We start from the raw sequence: 19,536 nt of genomic DNA, 5'->3' as shown, positions 1-19,536 counted from the left end.
AAAAAATCCTACATATTCCAAGGAATTGTAAGTTACCTGGTCGTAGTGGTTTTTCCTTCCATTTTTTGACTGTTCCAGATTTTCACCGTGCCATCATTAGAGCATGTGGCAAAAATGGAATGTTCATCTGAGACTCGAATACGGTTCACTGCAGACTTGTGTTCATGAAGGTGAGCAACTAACAGCCCTTTAGGACGCCATCCTATGGAAACAGCAATAGGAAATCAACCCCCAAAACCTAACACAAAGGAAATATGAAAATTCCCCATCCCCATCCAAGTGATAAATTGTGATAGGTTGCAGGCACATACAATACTAAAAAGCTACTAGGCAGACTGCACATCAACACACCAGATTTAGGCACTGTTTACTGGTGCCAAAGAGAATGGGTACTATGTTTAAAACCGATGAATGATTAGATCTCCGAGGTCTGAAAGCCCATAAACTGACACTACTCCACTGGCATTTACAACAGCAGCAATGTGGAGTGTTGTTTTCACACTGTCATTACTCGACACAGTGGAATAGAGGAAATGGCAGCAACTTCTGACAAGAAAGCTCTTAAGCTGTTCTGCTGAGAGCCTGCTCCAATAAAGCAAAGTGAAATACTCCCAAGCCCGCTGGGGAGGGGATGCTTTGCAAGGAAGTGAAGAGAAAAGACAGCTGCTTACAGGCAACTCTAAAATTGATGGTGGGGCTGCTGCCAGCAGGAAGCTTGAAGAAGGGATAATTGACTGTTAGCACCAGTAGCTTAAAGCACATTAAAGGGACTAACCCAACTCTATTTCTATCAGAGGTTAATGCATCCTTCCTGCCTCTGATCTCAGAAACAGCAGTACCCTGTCCTCTTGCTTCCAGTCATGTGTGGGCTGGGTTCCTGCTGCCTGGACTCAGCAGGACCAAGGGCTGATAGAATCACCCCCTCCCCCCCAACCCCTTATCATTGCTAGAACCTAGCAGGCGGGATTTACTTTTCCTTTCTAACAGGCACCTAGCATAGTAACTGGAATCCTTATTATCAGCAACAGCATCTCTGTGAGAGTCCTTATTGCTATCTCCTCCTGCCTAATGTAGCATTATTAGCCCCTCCCAAACGTGGCTGGCAATCAGGAAGTGAGAGCAGGTTCCATACAACTGAGAAGTAGATCTAAAAACTAACCTGGGACTTTTTAAAAACAAAACACAGATTCAGAGTTATTACTAATAGGTTTTTAGCAATATGCCAAATTACAGGGGAAGGGTAGAATTAAAGCAACCCAGATTCTAAAATAAAGCAAATTTACCAGAGTCTGGAGGACTGGAAGGGGAGTATTTTCTTTCAGAGATGTAACCTATGCATTAAATAACGTTACACAAAGCCAGTCAAAGCATAGGAATATTATAAAGTTATTGATTCACAACTGTTACACAAATCCCCTGTTCTCCAGTTGGCAGCGGGGATCTGATTTGCATAACTATATTATTCCTCAGTAACTATACAGTATGCAAATTACAATACTGCAATTGGAAACTGTCCTCAGAATGCCATAAAAAAGAGATAGGATGTGCAACATGGCCCAGTTAATTTAGCCTGAGTAACCTGAACTTCTGAGACTAACTCACTTAAGAGTGTTTGATCTTGCAGCCTTAATGTTGCATCTGAAAACCAGTAAAATCCTTCCAAAAACAGGGGAGAGGGAGGGTGTTATCAGAGCTTCAATTCAAGCACTCTTTTCCTGAATGAATGCAATTCATCATGTAAATATTAGCTTCTTCTCAAAAACAGCTAACCAAAAGTATCTGGATCAACCTCTTACACACTTTTGTTGTGAATCTTTCCTCGAAACAAACAATTTGACATGTGAGCATTGTTTGGTGCTCTTGATCACTCTGAGAGGAACAGCTCAGCTGTGTCCTGGGATGCATTATGCATTTCACAGGTCGCACAATTCTCTTCAAATGAAAAATATATGCCTGCACAGACAATATTTCTCTCAAAGGAGAAATCAATTTAAATATCAGTCAAGATCACCAAGATTTAAATATCATTTGGTGGCTCATTTCTTGGTAAAATACCATTAGAGCTACCATTTTACATAGCAATATAGGAACAGTGGAAAGACGTTAAATCCTTTACTTACAAGGCACAAGAGGAAAAAAACTCAAAATACCCCTACCCAAACTTGAGTAGAATATTTAAATTATTGTAAAATTTTAGCTCCGTTGTTTAGGTTTCTGAAGGTTTAACACATAAAAGCTTTCCAAAGGGAGTGAAATTGTTAAATTACCTAATCAACAATTTGGGCAGGGACTGTACCTTTCTATACATTTATATACTGCCTAGAACAATGGAGCCCTGATCTGGACTGGTGCCTTTGGTCACTAACACCACACAAATAAATAAAATGTTATCGCTAATATGGCAATGGACATATCCAAATGATGTTAAAATAGCAGTCAGAGAGACTAGCAGAGTCAGGAAGGCCACTTATTTTATAAATTCAGTCAATTGGCCACAGTTTCTCCAGCACAGAGATTACCACTGTAACCATGCTTTGAAAAAAAAAAAAAAAATCACATTTTGTACTAGTGAACGTCACCACAGCACAGGTCTAACCCAAGACAAAACTAAAATTTTAGTAGTTCCAAGATGGTGCTGAACTGTAGATTTAGAAATTAAAATGACTGTTTTATCTGCTGCATCAGTGTCAGTCAATGTCCTTATGCAATAGGATGTCCTTTAAAAATAAAAATCAGATACCACAATAAAACTGCCTCCTCAGTACAGATAACCTCACTCAAAATGCTAAACTGACCCTGTTTCCATGTTAAAGGTGAACTGAAAAGTTTGCTGATGAGAGTTCAATCTCTTTCCCAGCAACAGTTACTGACAAATCAACTACACTGATGGACAACTGCATTCTCTGTACTGCCTGAAGTATTAGCAAGGTCATCTAAGTTGCAAGAGAACAACTGATAACTAGGTCTTGGCAGGTAGATGAAGAAACTGATTTTAAATGAGCATTTATAATATGCATGTCTACAGGTTCAGTGACATGGAATATAAAAATGGTTTCCCTTTTTTAAAATTAAGGCTTTTTTTGGTGACCTTTAGGAAAAAGGTTCTGTTTTAACAGTGGAAATATTAAGAAGAAACCAGTTCAGATCAGCTTCTTAAAAATCACAGGATTTCCTAACCCAGTAATTTCCTGTGTTCCTGGCATTCAAAATTTCCCTTATGGTGAATGTAATTTGATCCAAGAGGTTTTACCTGTGGTCTAATGACACCTTGGCCCTGCTCTTTACCTGTAGGAGGTGGTTTGCTCTCCCATTCAGCGTTCTCCATCATCTGTTTGGCCATTCTTTCTGCATTGCACTGTTCTCGCTTCTGTTGGACTAACTGCTGAAGTTCAGTTTTGCAAGTAGTGATGCGTAACTGGTACGTGGAAAGTGAAGCTGTACTGCTTAAAACCTGTATGGTTGGTTTCCTGGTCTGGACAACTGTTCCATCAGTGGCCTGTACGCCATAAACAATTTAAAAATATGTTCACAGCTAAATCAGTCACGTGATTAGCATGTCACACTGACAAGAGCATGGAAGAATCATTTATCCTTTAATTGATTAGTGATGAGTAAAGATATAAATTCAAAATTAAGATCTGAATATTTGTACAAGTGAGCAACTTGAATGCAGACACACAATTCGCCACAAGCCAAACTGCACCCACGTTAAATGAAAGGGTTCCAAAGCCACCATAGAGAGTGGAGTCAATGTCTTGATTGCATAACAACTTTAAATACAAATTACTGTTCAAAACACAGCACACAATTGTCTATTTTCTTTACGAAAATGTGTACAGTGAATATTTACTAATATTTCCTCAAGCAACAGTTGTAGGAGCAGTTACTGCAAATATACCTGTAGTCACTATTGCCAACAAAGTGACAAATTAGCTAACAATTATTTGTTGACATAAAACCAAAAATGTTGACAAACTCCCATTAGAGTTCCAGAATTAATACTGACATCACAGCTAGTTCGTAAGGCCCTAACCCTGCAAGGTGATCCATCCAGGCAACCCCTAACACCCATAACAATTTTGGAAATCCTATAAACGCATGCTCCAGAATACAAATCAATCTGTAATGAGAGATGGGAAAATTTTTCCCTATGAACAGGTTATTCCATCCATGTTTACGGCAGGATTTCTTGCACCTTCCTCTGCATCTAGTACTGACCACTACTGGGTACAGTATTCTGTACTGCAGACAGACCACTGCTATGATCTGGTATGGTAACTGCTGCATTCCACTGAAGTCACAGACAAAAGGGGTACACCCAAAGGGAGATTACAGGGCCTAAATTCTTGAATTCTCAAAGAGTTTCCAAGAGCTTTACTGCCAGCATAATTTACTCAATGCATTGGTTAGTCTCCCCCAACACATCCCTTAGAGAAAACTATATATTCACTTGTAGGATCATGCTGTTCATAAAACTAACCCTTATCTTTCCCATTTTTTTAAACTTTAAGCCCCAATATTTTGTTGAACAAAAGAGCCAAAAGAAACATAAAATGGCTAAAAAAAAAATAATCCCTTTTAACACTGGTCCCAACACTGGGTACGTCTACACTACGGGATTATTCCAAATTTACATAAACCGGTTTAGCAAAACAGATTGAATAAAATCGAGTGCACGCGGCCACACTAAACACATTAAATCGGTGGTGTGCGTCCACGGTCCGAGGCTAGCATCGATTTCTGGAGCGTTGCACTGTGGGTAGCTATTCCGTAGCTATCCCATAGTTCCTGCAGCCTCCCCCGCCCCTTGGAATTTCCAGGTTGAGATCCCAGTGCCTGATGGGGCAAAAATCATTGTCACGGGTGGTTCTGGGTAAATGTCGTCAGTCACTCCTTCCTCTGGGAAAGCAATGGCAGACAAGCATTTCGCGCCTTTTTTCCCTGGATTGCCCTGGCAGATGCCATAGCATGGTAATCATGGAGCCTGTTCTGCCTTTTGTGACTATCGCCGTATGTGTACTAGATGCCGCTCACAGAGGCGATTCAGCAGCGCTACACGGAAGCATGCTTTTGCTTTTGCATGACAGCAGAGATGGTTACTAGCCATACTAACAGACGTTTTGCAGCATGAGCTTTCGTGGGTGAATACCCACTTCTTCGGATGCAAGTATTCACCCACGAAAGCTCATGCTGCAAAACGTCTGTTAGTCTATAAGGTGCCACAGGATTCTTTGCTGCTTCTACAGAACCAGACTAACACGGCTACCCCTCTGATACTAGCCATACTGTACCATCTACCATACCATAAATTGGTAATAAGATGATCATGGTTACCAGTCCTTTTGCACTGTGCCATTTGCTGCTGTCATAAGTGACCCTGGCTGATCAGCCAGGGGCGCAAAAGCCAAAATTGGGAATGACTCCCTGAGTCAATCCCTCCTTTTTGGTATCTAAAAATAGAATCAGTCCTGCCTAGAATATGGGCAAGTGTACTAGAGAACCACTGTATCATAGAACCAGAGAGCACAGCTCCTCTGTGTCAGATCCCACAGAAATTATGAGCTGTATGCTATTCACAGGGGGTGCTCCTGCAACAACCCCACCTGTTGATTCCGTTCTTCCCCCAGCCTTTCGGGGCTACCATAGCATTGTACCCCCACTTGTGTGATGAAGTAATAAAGAATGCAGGAATAAGACACAGTGACTTGTTAGTGAGAAATGAGTGGAAGGCAGCCTCCAGCTGCTATGATAGTCCAGACAGGACAGTAAGGAGTGTGGAGGAGAGGAGCCCAGCATCCCTCTGCTAGTCCAGGGGCAACTGAATCTTTTCTTTACACATGAAGGGTGGGAGCTGATGGAGCTCAGCCCCGTTGCTATGATGACGATGGTTACCAGCCATACTGTACCATCTACCAGGAAAAATTAGGACCAGGCACCCTTGATTGACCTTACCGATACTAGTCGGCATGGTTACCAGTCCTTTTGCACTGCCCCATGTGCCAATAGGCTGATGATGAGGACGGGTACCAGTCGTTTTGTACCATCAGCCACCCATGGCAGGGGGGTGGGGGGACAAGGATATTGGCGTTGAGTGCTGCAGCATCGCATCTATCTGCAGCATTCAGTAAAGATAGGGTGACATGTAAAAGAGTCAGAGGATTGTTTTCCCTTTCACTTCTGGGGGTGGGTGGGGGGGTGCGTAGATTGCCGAGCTATGCCCTGACCCACCGCGGACACTGTGTTTGACCCTAGAAGCATTTGGAGCTCAGCCAAGAATGCAAATACTTTTCGGAGACTGCAGGAACTGTGGGATAGCTTGAGTCCTCCAGTCCATGAGTGTCCATTTGATTCTTTGGCTTTCCATTACGCTTGTCACGCAGCAGTGCGCTGAGCCCCTGCTATGGCGTCTGTCTGGAGATTTTTTTTAAAATGATTTTGAATTTCGTCTTCTGTAACGGAGCGCTGATAGAACAGATGTGCCTGCCCTTACAGCGATCACATCCGCATGGTCCATGCGGGAGCTCTTTCTTTATTTTGATTTTTAACTGCATCGCCACACGTGCTGATCGGAGCTCCACGCTGGGCAAACAGGAAATATTCAAAAGTTCGCGGGGCTTTTCCTGTCTACCTGGACACTGCATCCCAGTTCAGATTGCTGTCCAGAGCGGTCAGTGGTGCACTGTGGGATACCGCCCGGAGGCCAATACCGTCGATCTGCGGCCACACTAACCCTAATCCGATATGGTAATACTGATATTAGCGCTACTCCTCTCGTTAGGGAGGAGTACAGAAACCGGTTTAAAGAGCCATTTATACCAATATAAAGGGACTCTCAGTGTGGACGGGTGTGGCGTTAAATCAGTTTTACGCTCCTAAAACCGGTTTAAACGCCTAGTGTAGACCAAGTATCAGAGGGGTAGCCGTGTTAGTCTGGTTCTGTAGAAGCAGCAAAGAATCCTGTGGCACCTTATAGACTAACAGACGTTTTGCAGCATGAGCTTTCGTGGGTGAATACCCACTTCTTCGGATGCAAGTCTATAAGGTGCCACAGGATAGTGTAGACCAGGCTACTGTGTTCAGTGAGTAGATATTAAAGTGCTTGCTGCTATTTAAATATTCAGATTAGATAAAAAATGCAAAAAAATGAGGTCTTCAGAAATACCTGTGGAGAGGATGACAAATTGGCACAGATGGCAGCAGCGGATTCGGAACGAAGAGGTTTTCCGGTCTGAGCTGCTTCTTGATCAGCACTTTGCCCTTTAGGTATTGGCTGGGAGATGCTAGCAGGTTCCAAAGACCCAAACATACTTTTCCATTCTTCATTTACATTTGCTTCTTGTTTTACATTTTTTCTAGCTATAAGAAACAGACCAAAAAAGAAAGAATTAACAGAAGATTTAATTCGTTACAACAATCATTCAAATTGGTCATGACTTTAGCACTAAGTGTAACCCAATAAATACATGCAGATTTATTATGGAGTTACATTAAGCAAAGAAAAAATGCATTATTGAGTTATGTAAATCAGCTAGTAGGGATGTTAGAAGAAAGAAATTTAGACACCTAACAACTGGAAAATTCCTACTTCGCATTAGAAGAGCTTTATTGAAATAAGAATATGTAAATAGAATATTGTGTTAATCCTAAAGCTGACCCATTCAGATAACTCATACAAATCACAGGGAATTTTTTTTTAACATAGAAGGGATGTAGGATCAAGTCATAAATAATGATGTTCTTCCTACAAAAATTAATCCAGTATTGGCACAGGAGAGAGATTAGTTCAATGGTTTTTAACCTGGGGTACGTGTACCCCTGGGGGTACATCATCTAGATATTTGTCTAGTTTTATAACAAGTTACATAAAAGGCACCAGCAAAGTCAATACAAACTAAAATTTTCATACAATGACTTGTTTATACTGATCTATATACTATACCCTGAAATGTAAATACAATATTTATATTATTTATAATTATATAGTAAAAATGAGAAAATAAGCAATTTTTCAATAATAGTGTGCTGTGATACTTTTGTAATCTGATGTCTGATTTTGTAAGCAAGTATTGTAATTTTTAAGTGAGGGGGTACGCAAGACAAATCAGACTCCTGAATGGAGTACAGTAGTCTGGAAAGGTTGAGAACCACGGGACTAGTTTATCATATGACACTAGGCAGATTACTGCTGGCATCAAATACTGTCATTTTCCAGCAAGACAGACACCTCCTGATGGCTCTAGAATGTCATTAAGAAATTTATTTTGAAAATTCCTTTTTGGGTCACTTGAAACTAAAAATGTAGAAGAAACATGGAGCAAGTGAAACCCAGACTAAGCCAATGCATAAAAACTAAAGGCAAGATGCCTAATATTAATCAGTTTAAGGGAGAGAATTTATTAAAAGCATTGATTCTGCATATTATCTTGTAAATCCTCTCAGTGACTGACTCCACAGGACCCAACATTTGTGCTTATGTTTCACCACCACCACTCAAATTTATGAGTATATTATACATTTTTTATAATATACCACAGGGCATTGATAAGCATTGTGCTTTTAAATGTAAAAGTCAGAAATCTTGAGATTCCCAAGGTGCAATAAACATGCAGGAATGTGTGTGAGAGAGGGGAGCTGAAGTGTTTGCTGCAGGGCAAGTTGGAGTAGTGAGGTTGTGGGAGTCAAGAGTCAACTACCCAACCCTCCTGAAAATAAAACAAAAAGAGATACAGTAAAACATAAGAATATACCAACCACGTTTGTCATCAGGCTCCTGCTTTGTTTTAACAAGATCAACTTGTCTTCCAGTTATTCCCAGAGTGGCCAAGTCAATAATCCCTTTTTGAGTGCTGTCATGCAGGTGGCTCTGGTCCACTATATTGGCCTTGGCTTTATTGGATTTTAACATAAAGTCTTTTAGTGCCAACAGTTTGTCTTCCTCCTCCTCAGTCATACCCTACAACAAAATCCATGGAAACAGTTTTAAACAGAACTTCCATCAAGATATGGAGATACAGAAGTGGGATACATTATTGGTTCTTAATGAAGGGAGAGAACTCAAGAACTCAAGACCGACTTCTATGATTTCAAACACATTTTGGGGAAGTTGCTACATTGTAAGGACAGTATTTTGCGCCCCCCCGACCCCTCCACACAACATCACACCACACATACATGCTTGGATACGGAAAAGGGATACAAAACTGCTAAAGGACGGAGCTACTAACTGATATATCTGGCTTGTTGACCTAGCACCAGGGATTTGAAGTCAGTGCACACTAGGAAAGAACTGACATAGGCTGAGTCTTCTCTACAGTTTCCATCTCTGCAGATGGGAGGTTCTCAAGGCCAGCCATTTCCATAAGGAGGATTACAGTGCTCCATCATTAGCAAGTCTCCTCCCCAGTTATCTGCCTGGAGATACAAGAAAGGAAATGGGCTCAAGGGCCTGTATCCCACAGCTCAGCTGCTTTAGCGCCTGGGAGGAAAGGGATTTAAAAAGGGACTTTATACTCCTTGTCCATTCAGTACCGCAGAGCCAGCCTACTTTACCCCATGCTGTCTCTCTGGTCAGGTGGAGGGGCATGTCTCTGGGGCCTTGGAGTGATTATGTCCTCTTTGTAAAGCTCTTTCCCTCCTCTTTTTTTTACATGCAAGCCTCTCAACACCATAGCTCTCTCTTACCCTAGCCCGGTTATCTCTCTCTATGGCAGACCTTTTTTAAAATGCCTCATTACCTTCTCAAGGCCCTCATTCTGCAAACTCAAGCACTGAAATCAATGGGACTGTTCGAGCAATTTTTTGTATGATCAGAACCTTGGACTGTGAGCTCCTTGGGACAGGGACTGTATTTATCTGTGTGTTTGTACAAAACCTATCACACCAGGGCCTCACTGGCATGTACTACTGCAGTACAAATAAAGAATAATAATTACTTGGGAAAGTAACTTCTTTAGCAGCTGTGCTATGGCCGGGTCCTCAGGGGGAGGACAATCAGGGCAAGTGCCGTTCCTTTTCTTCTGACGCATATGAAGATGTCTGAAAAGGCTTGCGATGTCCTTTGATCTTAAAGCATAATCAAATATGGAACGGCTTACTGGCTCTTTAAGGACACTCAACAGGACTATTTCTTTATCTATCTGCAATTCAGAAAAAGAACAATCAACAAGGAAAGCATCATATCTGTAGAAATACAAGACTTGTCCAATAGCTTTTGACTATCACAGGAGGAACGAGTTGTGATAATGTCTGTCGGGTTATAAGAAAAACTACTTTTAAAGAGAAATAAGTGTTTTTATATATTTAAATCTTAATACCATTAATTTTTGTAGTTACCCTTTCATGAGCTGGAGATGTCTTTTACAGCATAAAATATGATGTCTATGTATTATAATATAACAGGAAGTGAAAGATTATCAGAGTACTTCTCATTTGAAGATGTACACAATATAAAACTTCTTTTAAAAGGCATTGCTTAAAATAATATTTTAGCAGTAAGTTTCCTTACAGTGTTAACACCACCATAGTTTATTAAAACAAAGAATATTAAGAATCAATATTAAGAAACACATACTTTCAGAAAATATGTTGTGATTACGTTTGGATTTCTCTTTGCTCAGACAATTGGGGCAAGCATTCAAAAAGAAACCTACAGTATTGTGCAAAAAGGTGTGCCACTACACACTATTTGGGCAGGCAATTATTGCAAACTGGATGATCTGCAACTGCTTCATCCTGCAAGGTGCTGACTATGCTGGCCCTGATCTAGCACAGCACTTAAGCATGTGAGTAGTCCCACTGAAGTCACAAGTGCATTGATGACTAGCTAGCTGAAGTCAACAGGACTACTACTGTACTTAAAGTTAAGCATGTACTTTAATGCTTTTCTGGATCAGGGCCAGAATGCTCAGTGTCTTATTGGACTGAAACCCTTTGAAGTGATATTGTCCTTTGAACAAAACAAAGTTTCATGTTCACTACATTGCCAGTCTATCAACATCTGCTACAAGGTCAAAAAATTGAACTGCTCCTAACTGAGCATCTGATTAGTTTCCTAATCTGAAAACTGAATTGAAGCTTTTGAAATTTTTAAACCAGACATTATTGCAAAGACAGATGTAAATTTATGAACATACAGTATATATTCATGTCACTACGTTATCAATTACCTGTATTATCGGCTGAGTGATAAAAGGATGGAGATAAGGCATTAGCTTGCAGTAGACATCAGCAATATTTAAGTGCTGTGCTACCACAGTGATGAATCCTACTGCACCATAACGTATCCAAAGGTTTGGATGGCATAGGAAGGGCGCTGGAAAAAAGGTTAAAATGTATCATTTCAAATCTGTTGTTCAAATTGAAGAGAGATAGGACTGTCCTGTATTTACAAGACAGGGAATCCTCACTTCCCCTCCCTAAGTTCAGTCCCTCCTCCTCCAAAGTACCAAAGATTTCACAGATGGGGCCTGAAGCCAATGAGCTTCAGAACAGGCACTCGGGCCCAAATCCTCAAAGGTATTTAGGCACCTAACTCCCACTGATTTCAACTTAGGTGTCCTAAATAGCTTTGAGGATCAAGGCCCTCACTAATGACCAACATCCTATGCTGGAAGAGCACTGGTGACAGACTTGAGAAGGGAGCCAGGTCCAGAATAATAGGGAAAATAAATGAAAAAAATTGGGGAAAATTCTGCATGCACTCTTAAAAAATAAGATGGAGGAACACCACCACAATTGTTTGGGAAGTATGAGCCTCTGAGTCATGTAACCTAGTCCCCTGAATCATGGCAGGGCAGACAATCCTCTCTAAAGTTTCCCCAAATTTCAGTTACAGCCTTAAACATTTCTAATGATTATGCAAATCTAACAATTATAAATTTCAAATTATTCTAGAACCTTCTTTGGCAGCTTTTTCCCTTGTATAATCCAGTTTTTACTAAATTTTTCACATAAATGTTCTTTGCTATATACATGTTATTTCTTATTTAATCATCTGAAACTGACAGGTAAAGTTTCAAGTTGGTAAATTTATTTAAGCAGAAAGTGAGTCCTGACCTTAATTTTGGCAGCACTTCTACAGGAAGTATTGATTAAAAACAGAAAGCCCTAATCCAAGTGAATCGGGATTTTAATTGATATTTTACACCCTAATAACCACTTCAGATTATTTGTTCCATCAAAATGGTTACTTTAGAATTCTAAGCAACATGTTATTGCATTAGCAACAGCTTATTAAAAGTTAGGGAAATAATTCCCACCAGAACCTAAAGAAATTTGAGGTAGGGTCATATAATGGATAACTAAGCTAACAGTGAAAACTTACAGAATTAAGATTTTCTGTAGAAAACCAAGATATTTTGAGCAGTTTTTTAAACTTACCTATATCACAAGCAAATTCATAGATGTGTGGTTTTTGCAACAGCCCTAACTGGCACATACAGGTAAGAGCATTGAGGGCCTTAAAAATGACAAATTCTTCAGCATCACTGAGACCTTGCTGGAGTAGAGGTTTTAAAATTGATGAGCTTTGCCAGCCAACGTAAGCAGCAACACCTAAAAGCCATGAAGCAAAAGTATTACTGTAATGGGCAAGGTAACACCCCCAAAAAGCTAAGACAGCAGGGTAACAAATACTAGATACAAAGGCAGTCCACATCTTCCTGGAAGTGACAATCAGGTTTTTTTTGTATGTGCGGGGGGGCGGGGGGGGAGAGGAGAACATCTCGAATTCAAACACAAAACTGATAAACTCATGCAGTATTTGCAAAAGGCAAAGGCAAAACTCACAATAAGTTTAATGGTGCAACATCAGGGGCATACTGAACCTCCACAAATCAAGAAAGCTGAAATGCTTCATACTGCTCTCCTCCATCAGTGTTTGCAGTTGGAAGCCAAGGAGACTTGTGCCCTTAAAATTACTTAGGCTCTTAAACACATACCTAGGCACCTAACTTTCAGTTCCTATTTTTGAACATTTGGGCCTGTGTATATAACAAAGCTGGCAATAACTTTGTTAATGTATGGAAAGAATAAATAACTTAACGGTTAACAAGGAACCAATTTTGTTTTGAAATGAGAGATTTTATGCCACTCAGAAAAGTTTAATAAAAATACAATTTTAGCCCCCTGGTGCTGCAAACACTTAAGCACATGCTTGAATTTAAGCACATGAATAATCCTATTGAAGTGAATGGGTTAATTGGGTTAACAGTTTTGTGTAATTCAAATACAATACTTTTTAAAAAGAAACAAAACAGCATTTACAGTTAACTTCATTATAAATTTTAATCTAAAGTTGCAACTGCACAAACTTTCATATTAGTTTTACAGAGCCTCGACCTCACCTAAATCAATTTTTTTAATCAAGAGATTTAAAAGGTCTTGATTTAAATCACTCCATCCTGCTACCAAGAAGAAATAAAAAGACATGAGCAGCATTAAATTGCTTGCCTCTATGTCAGAGTTACCAAAATCTCTACAGGAGAAGCCCTCTTCTGTGACTGTAAAAATCTCTAAGAACCTGCAGCAGTGTATTCAATTAACTGATTACATCTAAGCATGTTTCAGCCAACAAACCAAGTACCTACCAACTATGCTGTCAAAGAAAGCTCCCCGAAGATGCCAGTCATTCTTATCATTCAGGAAGGTGATCATATGAGACAGGAGGACATCATTGGCTTTTTGACGTCCAAAAAAGACACAGAGACGTGTTATTCCATTTTCCATTAGCGTCTGTTTCACAATGTTTTCTGGGTCACTCAGCAGAGTAACAACTTTCTGCTGGACCATTTCATGCAAAGCCTGAAGCTCTGCAAGAGAGACACACAATAGAAAATTGAGTCAACATGAAACAAAATGTGTATTTGTCAGCCACCATTAAATTAATTAAAATAATATGGAATTCTGAAGTACAGCTGACTCGGTAGGACAGTAATGCAACAGAATGACTAGGATTCTGAAGCCACGCTTACAAATGGATTCATACTCAGGCTCTGAATTGACAGAACTGGGGAAGCCATAGAGGTGTACTTCACTGATAAGGATAAAAACATACCCCAAACAGTCTAGTCTGTGCTTCCATTGCTTCATCGCAATTATGGCTGAAGTAAGGATGTGGGAAAGCATCAAAATGAGTCAATTAGAGTATGTCCACACAGACAAAAAAAAAAACAAAAAAAACACAACCACAGTTGGCCTGTGCCAGCCTACTCTGGCTCACGGGGCTCAGGCTGCAGGGCTGTTTCATTGCTGGGTGGTTTTCCAGACTCAGGCTGAAGGCCAGACTCTAGGACCATGAGGGGTGGAAGAGTCTCAGAGCTTGGGCTCCAGCCTGAGCCCAAAAGTCTACACGGCAATGAAACAGCCTTGCGAGCCCAAGTCGGCTGGCATGGGCCCGCCGTGAGTTTTTCTTTGCTGCGTAGACATACCCTTAGGGCAGGCCTACACTTACCTCCAGAGCAATCGATCCAGCAGGGGTCGATTTATCGCATCTAGTGAAGACGCGATATATCGACCACCAAGCACTCTCCCGTCGACTCCAGTACTCCACCGGAGCAAGAAGCATAGGTGGAGTCGACAGGAGAGCATCAGCAGTTGACCTACCGCAGCGAAGAAACCGTGGTAAGTAGCTCTAAGTACGTCAACTTCAGCTACATTATTTTCGTAGCTGAAGTTGCGTAACTTAGACCGATGTAGCCCCCCCCACCCCTCCACGCACCAGCCTAGACCAGGCCTTAGAGACAATGGTTCAACAGCGAACACAAAATGCTTTGTGGCAACAGAGGAATTGACAATTCACTTGCTTGTCAGTAGCTTCACCTTTCCTAAACTAATGACAGAGTTGAGGTTGTGTATTTTTAACAATCTAGACAGATTATCTCTTAGGAATATAGAGATAAATAAGCAGCATTGGAAAAAAAATCAGAGATTTCCAGTTTCATTAAATAAGTGAGCAATTATTCCCAAGCTACTAAGAGTGCTCTAAAATGGTAAACCACTATAAGCATTCATTGCCAAGTCATGTGCTTGGGTATTTCTAGTCCACGGTTTAAATAAAAGTGCAATTTTACAAAGAATTTCCTATTAGTTGGAACTTGATAATACAGGGCCAAGCCCCAAGAGATAATGACTAAGGCTTTCATTTGGCCATGGAAGTCACAGAATCCATGACTTCCAGTGACCTACGTGACTTCAGCCTGTGTGGTCGGGAGCTGCAGGATCCCCCGCCACCCCAGGTGAACCCCGAAGCTCCCAGAACGAGTCCGAGTCCCACACTCCCCCCGCACACCTGTCTTGTAAGCCGATTATATATATATATTTAAAACAATGTAAATATGTGAGGGCTCTGAGGTGGGGCTGAGGATAAGGGTGTGGGAGGGGCTTGGGCAGAAGGGTAGGATGAGGGATTCATGGTGCAGGAGGGGGCGCAGGGCTAGGGCACAGGGTTGGAGTGTGGGGGGGGTGAGGGCTGGGGTGGGGTAGGGATGAGGAATTTGGGGTGCACACAACCCCCCCAACCCTCTCCCCTCCGGCAGCACACTCACCTCGCACCACTGTCACTGCACATGCTTCTAGGACCCCTTTCAGGTCCAGGAAGCCCCCTCTCCTCCCCTGTGGTAGATGCGGGGGCAAGGCTGCCATCAAGTGTACACATACTCCTACTGCTGCTCCTCACTGTAGACTCACTGGGGATGGGGAATGGGGCTGCCCTTGCCCAGCATGGGGCAGGAGCAGTGACTGTGGGCGAGGGGGCTCCTGTGCTAGTGGAGGGTCCCACTGGAAAAGGGGAGGGTCCATCCAAGGCAGAAGGGCGGGGTCAGAGTCAGCCCGCCCTAGCGCTAGTGGTTGGGGAAGGAGGGCACTAGGACCCTACAGCAACTGATGCCAGGAGCCAGCAGAGCGGAGTGCAGTGTGGAGCTGCAGGGGGCAGCCACCCACTGCCCAGGGTGCAGGCAGGGACACTCAGTGGAGGCGTGCAGGAGTGGTGGAGAGACCTGGCCCAAAACATTAGTGGAGCTGGGCCCCGGGCCCTGAATATAGCTGGAGCACGGGCCCATATAGCTTGCCACTGCTGCCCGCAGCTCCTGGCTGACATGGGAGGCGGGGGCACCCCACAGCTCTTGGCCCCACGGGCAGCGGGGGAACCTCGGAACTGCAGGCAGCTCCTAGCCCCGGCGCAGCTGCCCCACTTGTGGCAGTGTGGGGACCCCCGAGATCCTCATTTTGTCACTGATATTTTTAGTAAAGGCACGGACAGGTCACGGCTTCCATTAATTTTTCTTTTTTTTGCCCGTGACCTGTCCATGACTTTTACTAAAAATATCTGTAAAAAATCTTAGCCTTAATAATGAGCACCCAGAATTGAAATCAACAGAAAATGTAAGAACACAGCACTTCAGGCTTTGACCCATAAGTAAGCAACCCATACATAAGTTACTTTACCTGTGTCATAGTTTTCACTGGGATGTGACACTTCATCCATTTCTTCACTGGTCGGCTCATTTTCCATGTTCAGATTTTTCAGCTGTACTAATTCCAGAAATCTCAGAGCCGTTTCTGCTAACAGTGCTATGTTTTCTGTAATGAGAAACATTTACAACCATAATTTTTTTTCCATTTTAAACTGTGTAAATCTGGTGCTTGCAGATGGAAAGAATTATTACTACTGACAAGAACCAGGCACTGTGGGCAAATGCTGTACTACATGCTCTGTCAACACAATGTGACCTGATACATTCCTGCAATTGTAGCTCCAGTAAAACTGCCAGGTGAATCAACCTGTGTGGTACTTTAGTGATCTGAGAAGTTGGAGAAGAAATGGAGAAGTTAAAACGAAACCAGGTTCACTGATAACATAAGCGGAACTATTTTTACAGAAGCAAAAAGCTAACAGACTAGCCCAACAGGTCACCTAACCTCAGGCTAATGATTAATAACCTGATAGAATTAAATGCCATTAAATTCAAATTAACCAACAGGATAGCACTTGCTTGCATCACAACAAATTTGTTCGGGGACATGAATGTTTGTGGGTAAAATGCAAACCTTTGTAAAATGTCTAAACTAGCATTTACTATCAGGTTGGTTAACTCGAGTTAATCGACAATCAGTTAATTCACCTTTAAAAAGAAGACCACAAAGCCTGGGTATGGCAGAAGAGTGCAGCAGGCCCTGCTCACGCACCCAGTTACAACTGGACTGTTGGGGTAAGTACTGAACTTCCCTTGTTACCATTCCTGCCTCTCTGGGGAAAGAGGAGTTCCCTGTTGCTGCCTCTAGCGCTTCCAAAGGTCCTTGTTGCCACTCTGGGGTGGGAGGGCCTTGCCTCTCCTGCCACAAGGAGCCCTGTGCTGTAGTGTTCCTAGGGCCTCAATCCAGCTCTGGCAAAGGAATACTGACATTACCAATATGCAACATTCTACTAGCTGCTTTATTAGAAAACATTATATGGTTTTGCATGTACAACTGAAATAAAAGAGTAGTTTCTACCAAAAAGTTATTTCACCTAAAGTAGTGAGCACTGATAGTGCTGCTCACAAACTTTTACACATAAAAGCATGAAACTCCCACTAAAATCAACAGCAACTTCATTTATGAACATAAGAACGGCCATAATGGATCAGACCAAAAGGTCCATCTTGCCCAGGATCCTGTCTTCTGGCAGTGGCCAATGCCAGGTGCCCCAGTGGGAATGAACAGAACAGGTAATCATCAAGTGATCCATCCCATCGCCCATTCCCAGCTTCTGGCAAACAGAAGTTAGGGACACCCAGGGGCGGCTCTAGGCATTTTGCCACCCCAAGCACGGCAGGCAGGCTGCCTTCGGTGGCTTGCCTGCGGAGGGTCCACTGCTCCCGCGGCTTCGGCGGACCTCCCGCAGGCACGCCTCTGAAACCATGGGACCAGCAGATCCTCCGCAGGCAAGCCGCCGAAGGCAGCCTGCTTGTCGCCCTCACGGCGACCGGCAGAGCGCCCCCAGTGGCTTGCCGCCCCAAGCACGCACTTGGCATGCTGGGGCCTGGAGCCACCCCTGGGGACACCATCTCTGCCCATCCTGGATAATAGCCATTGATGGACCTATCCTCCGGGAATTAATCTAGTTGGGGGTTTTTTGAACCTTGTTATAGTCTTGGCCTTCACAACATCCTGGCACAGTTCCACAGGTTGACTTTGCGTTCTGTGAAGAAAAACTTCCTTTTGTTTGTTTTAAACCTGCTGCCTATTCATTTCATTTGGTGACTCCTAGTTCTTGTTATGAGTAAATAACATTTCCTTATTTACTTTCCCCACACTAGTCATTATTTTATAGACCTGTATCATATCCCTGATAAAAGTCCCAGTCTTATTAATCAATCCTCATATGGAAGCTGTTCTATACCCCTAATCATTTTGTTGCACTTTTTTGAACCTTTCCCAATTCCAATATAATCTTTTTTGAGATGGGGCGACCACATCTGCACGCAGGATTCAAGATGTGGGGGTACCATGGATTTATATAGAGGCAATATATTTTCTGTCTTATTATCTCTCTCTTTCTTAATAATACCCAACATTCTATTAGCCTTTTTTACTGCCTCTGCACATTGTGGATACTTCTCTGAAAACATCCGCTCAGTGATGCCAAGATCTCTCTCTTGAGCAATAACAGCTCGTTTAGATCCCATCATTTTATATGTATAGTTGGGATTGTTTTTCAATGTGCATTACTTTGCATTTATCAACACTGAACTGCCATTTTGTTGCCTAGTCACTCAGTTTTGCAAGATCCCTTTGTAGCTCTTCACAGTCTGCTTTGAACTTAACTATCTTGAATAGTTTTGTATCATCTGCAAATTTTGCCACCTCACTGTTTACCCCTTTTTCTAAATCATTTATGAATATATTGAACAGTACTGGTCCCATTACAGACCCCTGGGGGACACCATTATTTACCATTCTCCATTCTGAAAACTGACCATTTATTCCTACCCTTTGTTTCCTATCTTTTAACCAGTTAATGAGAGAACCTTCCCTTTTATCCTGTGACAGCTTACTTGCTTAAGAGCGTTTGGTGAGAGACCTTCTCAAAGGCTTTCTAAAAATCTAAGTATACTATATCCACTGGATCCGCTTTGTCCACATGTTTGTTGACCCCCTCAAAGAATTCTAGTAGATTGGTGAGGCATGATTTCTCTTTACAAAAACCATGTTGACTCTTCCCCAACAAATTATGTTCATCTATGTGTCTGACAACTCTGTTCTTTACTAGAATTTCAACCACCTTGCCCGGTACTGAAGTCAGGCTTACTGGCCTGTAATTACCAGGCTCATCTCTGGAGCCCTTTTTAAAATTGGCATCACAATAGCTATCCTCCAGTCATTTGGTAGAGAAACTGATTTAAATGATAGGTTACAAGCACAGTTAGTAGTTCTGAAGGAACTCAAATGTGAAATTGCAGAACTCTTGGGTGAATACCATCTGGTCCTGGTGACTTATTACTCTTAAATTTATCAATTTGTTCCAAAACCTCCTATAATGAATCTGGGACAGTTCCTCAG

General features: G+C 42.1%; 1 protein-coding gene across 1 annotated transcript in view; it reads right to left on the bottom strand.

Annotated features, from left to right (window-relative positions):
- Nucleotides 1–19,536, bottom strand: part of PIK3R4 (phosphoinositide-3-kinase regulatory subunit 4) — a 35,055-nt gene that overhangs the window by 10,257 nt on the left and 5,262 nt on the right. Inside the window, exons 5-13 of the mRNA XM_045004790.1 lie at nt 16,441–16,575; nt 13,587–13,808; nt 12,379–12,552; nt 11,166–11,311; nt 9,933–10,136; nt 8,752–8,953; nt 7,163–7,356; nt 3,286–3,496; nt 37–202 (exon numbers count right to left, since the gene is read on the bottom strand). Of these exons, the coding sequence (XP_044860725.1) occupies nt 37–202; nt 3,286–3,496; nt 7,163–7,356; nt 8,752–8,953; nt 9,933–10,136; nt 11,166–11,311; nt 12,379–12,552; nt 13,587–13,808; nt 16,441–16,575 (1,654 nt within the window). The remainder of the gene's footprint in view (nt 1–36; nt 203–3,285; nt 3,497–7,162; nt 7,357–8,751; nt 8,954–9,932; nt 10,137–11,165; nt 11,312–12,378; nt 12,553–13,586; nt 13,809–16,440; nt 16,576–19,536) is intronic.

Source organism: Mauremys mutica, chromosome 2 (genome assembly GCF_020497125.1).
Source record: "Mauremys mutica isolate MM-2020 ecotype Southern chromosome 2, ASM2049712v1, whole genome shotgun sequence".
NCBI classification, from domain to species: Eukaryota; Metazoa; Chordata; order Testudines; family Geoemydidae; genus Mauremys; species Mauremys mutica.
Note: the sequence above shows the minus strand (reverse complement) of the source record. Positions and strands in the feature narration are given on the sequence as shown.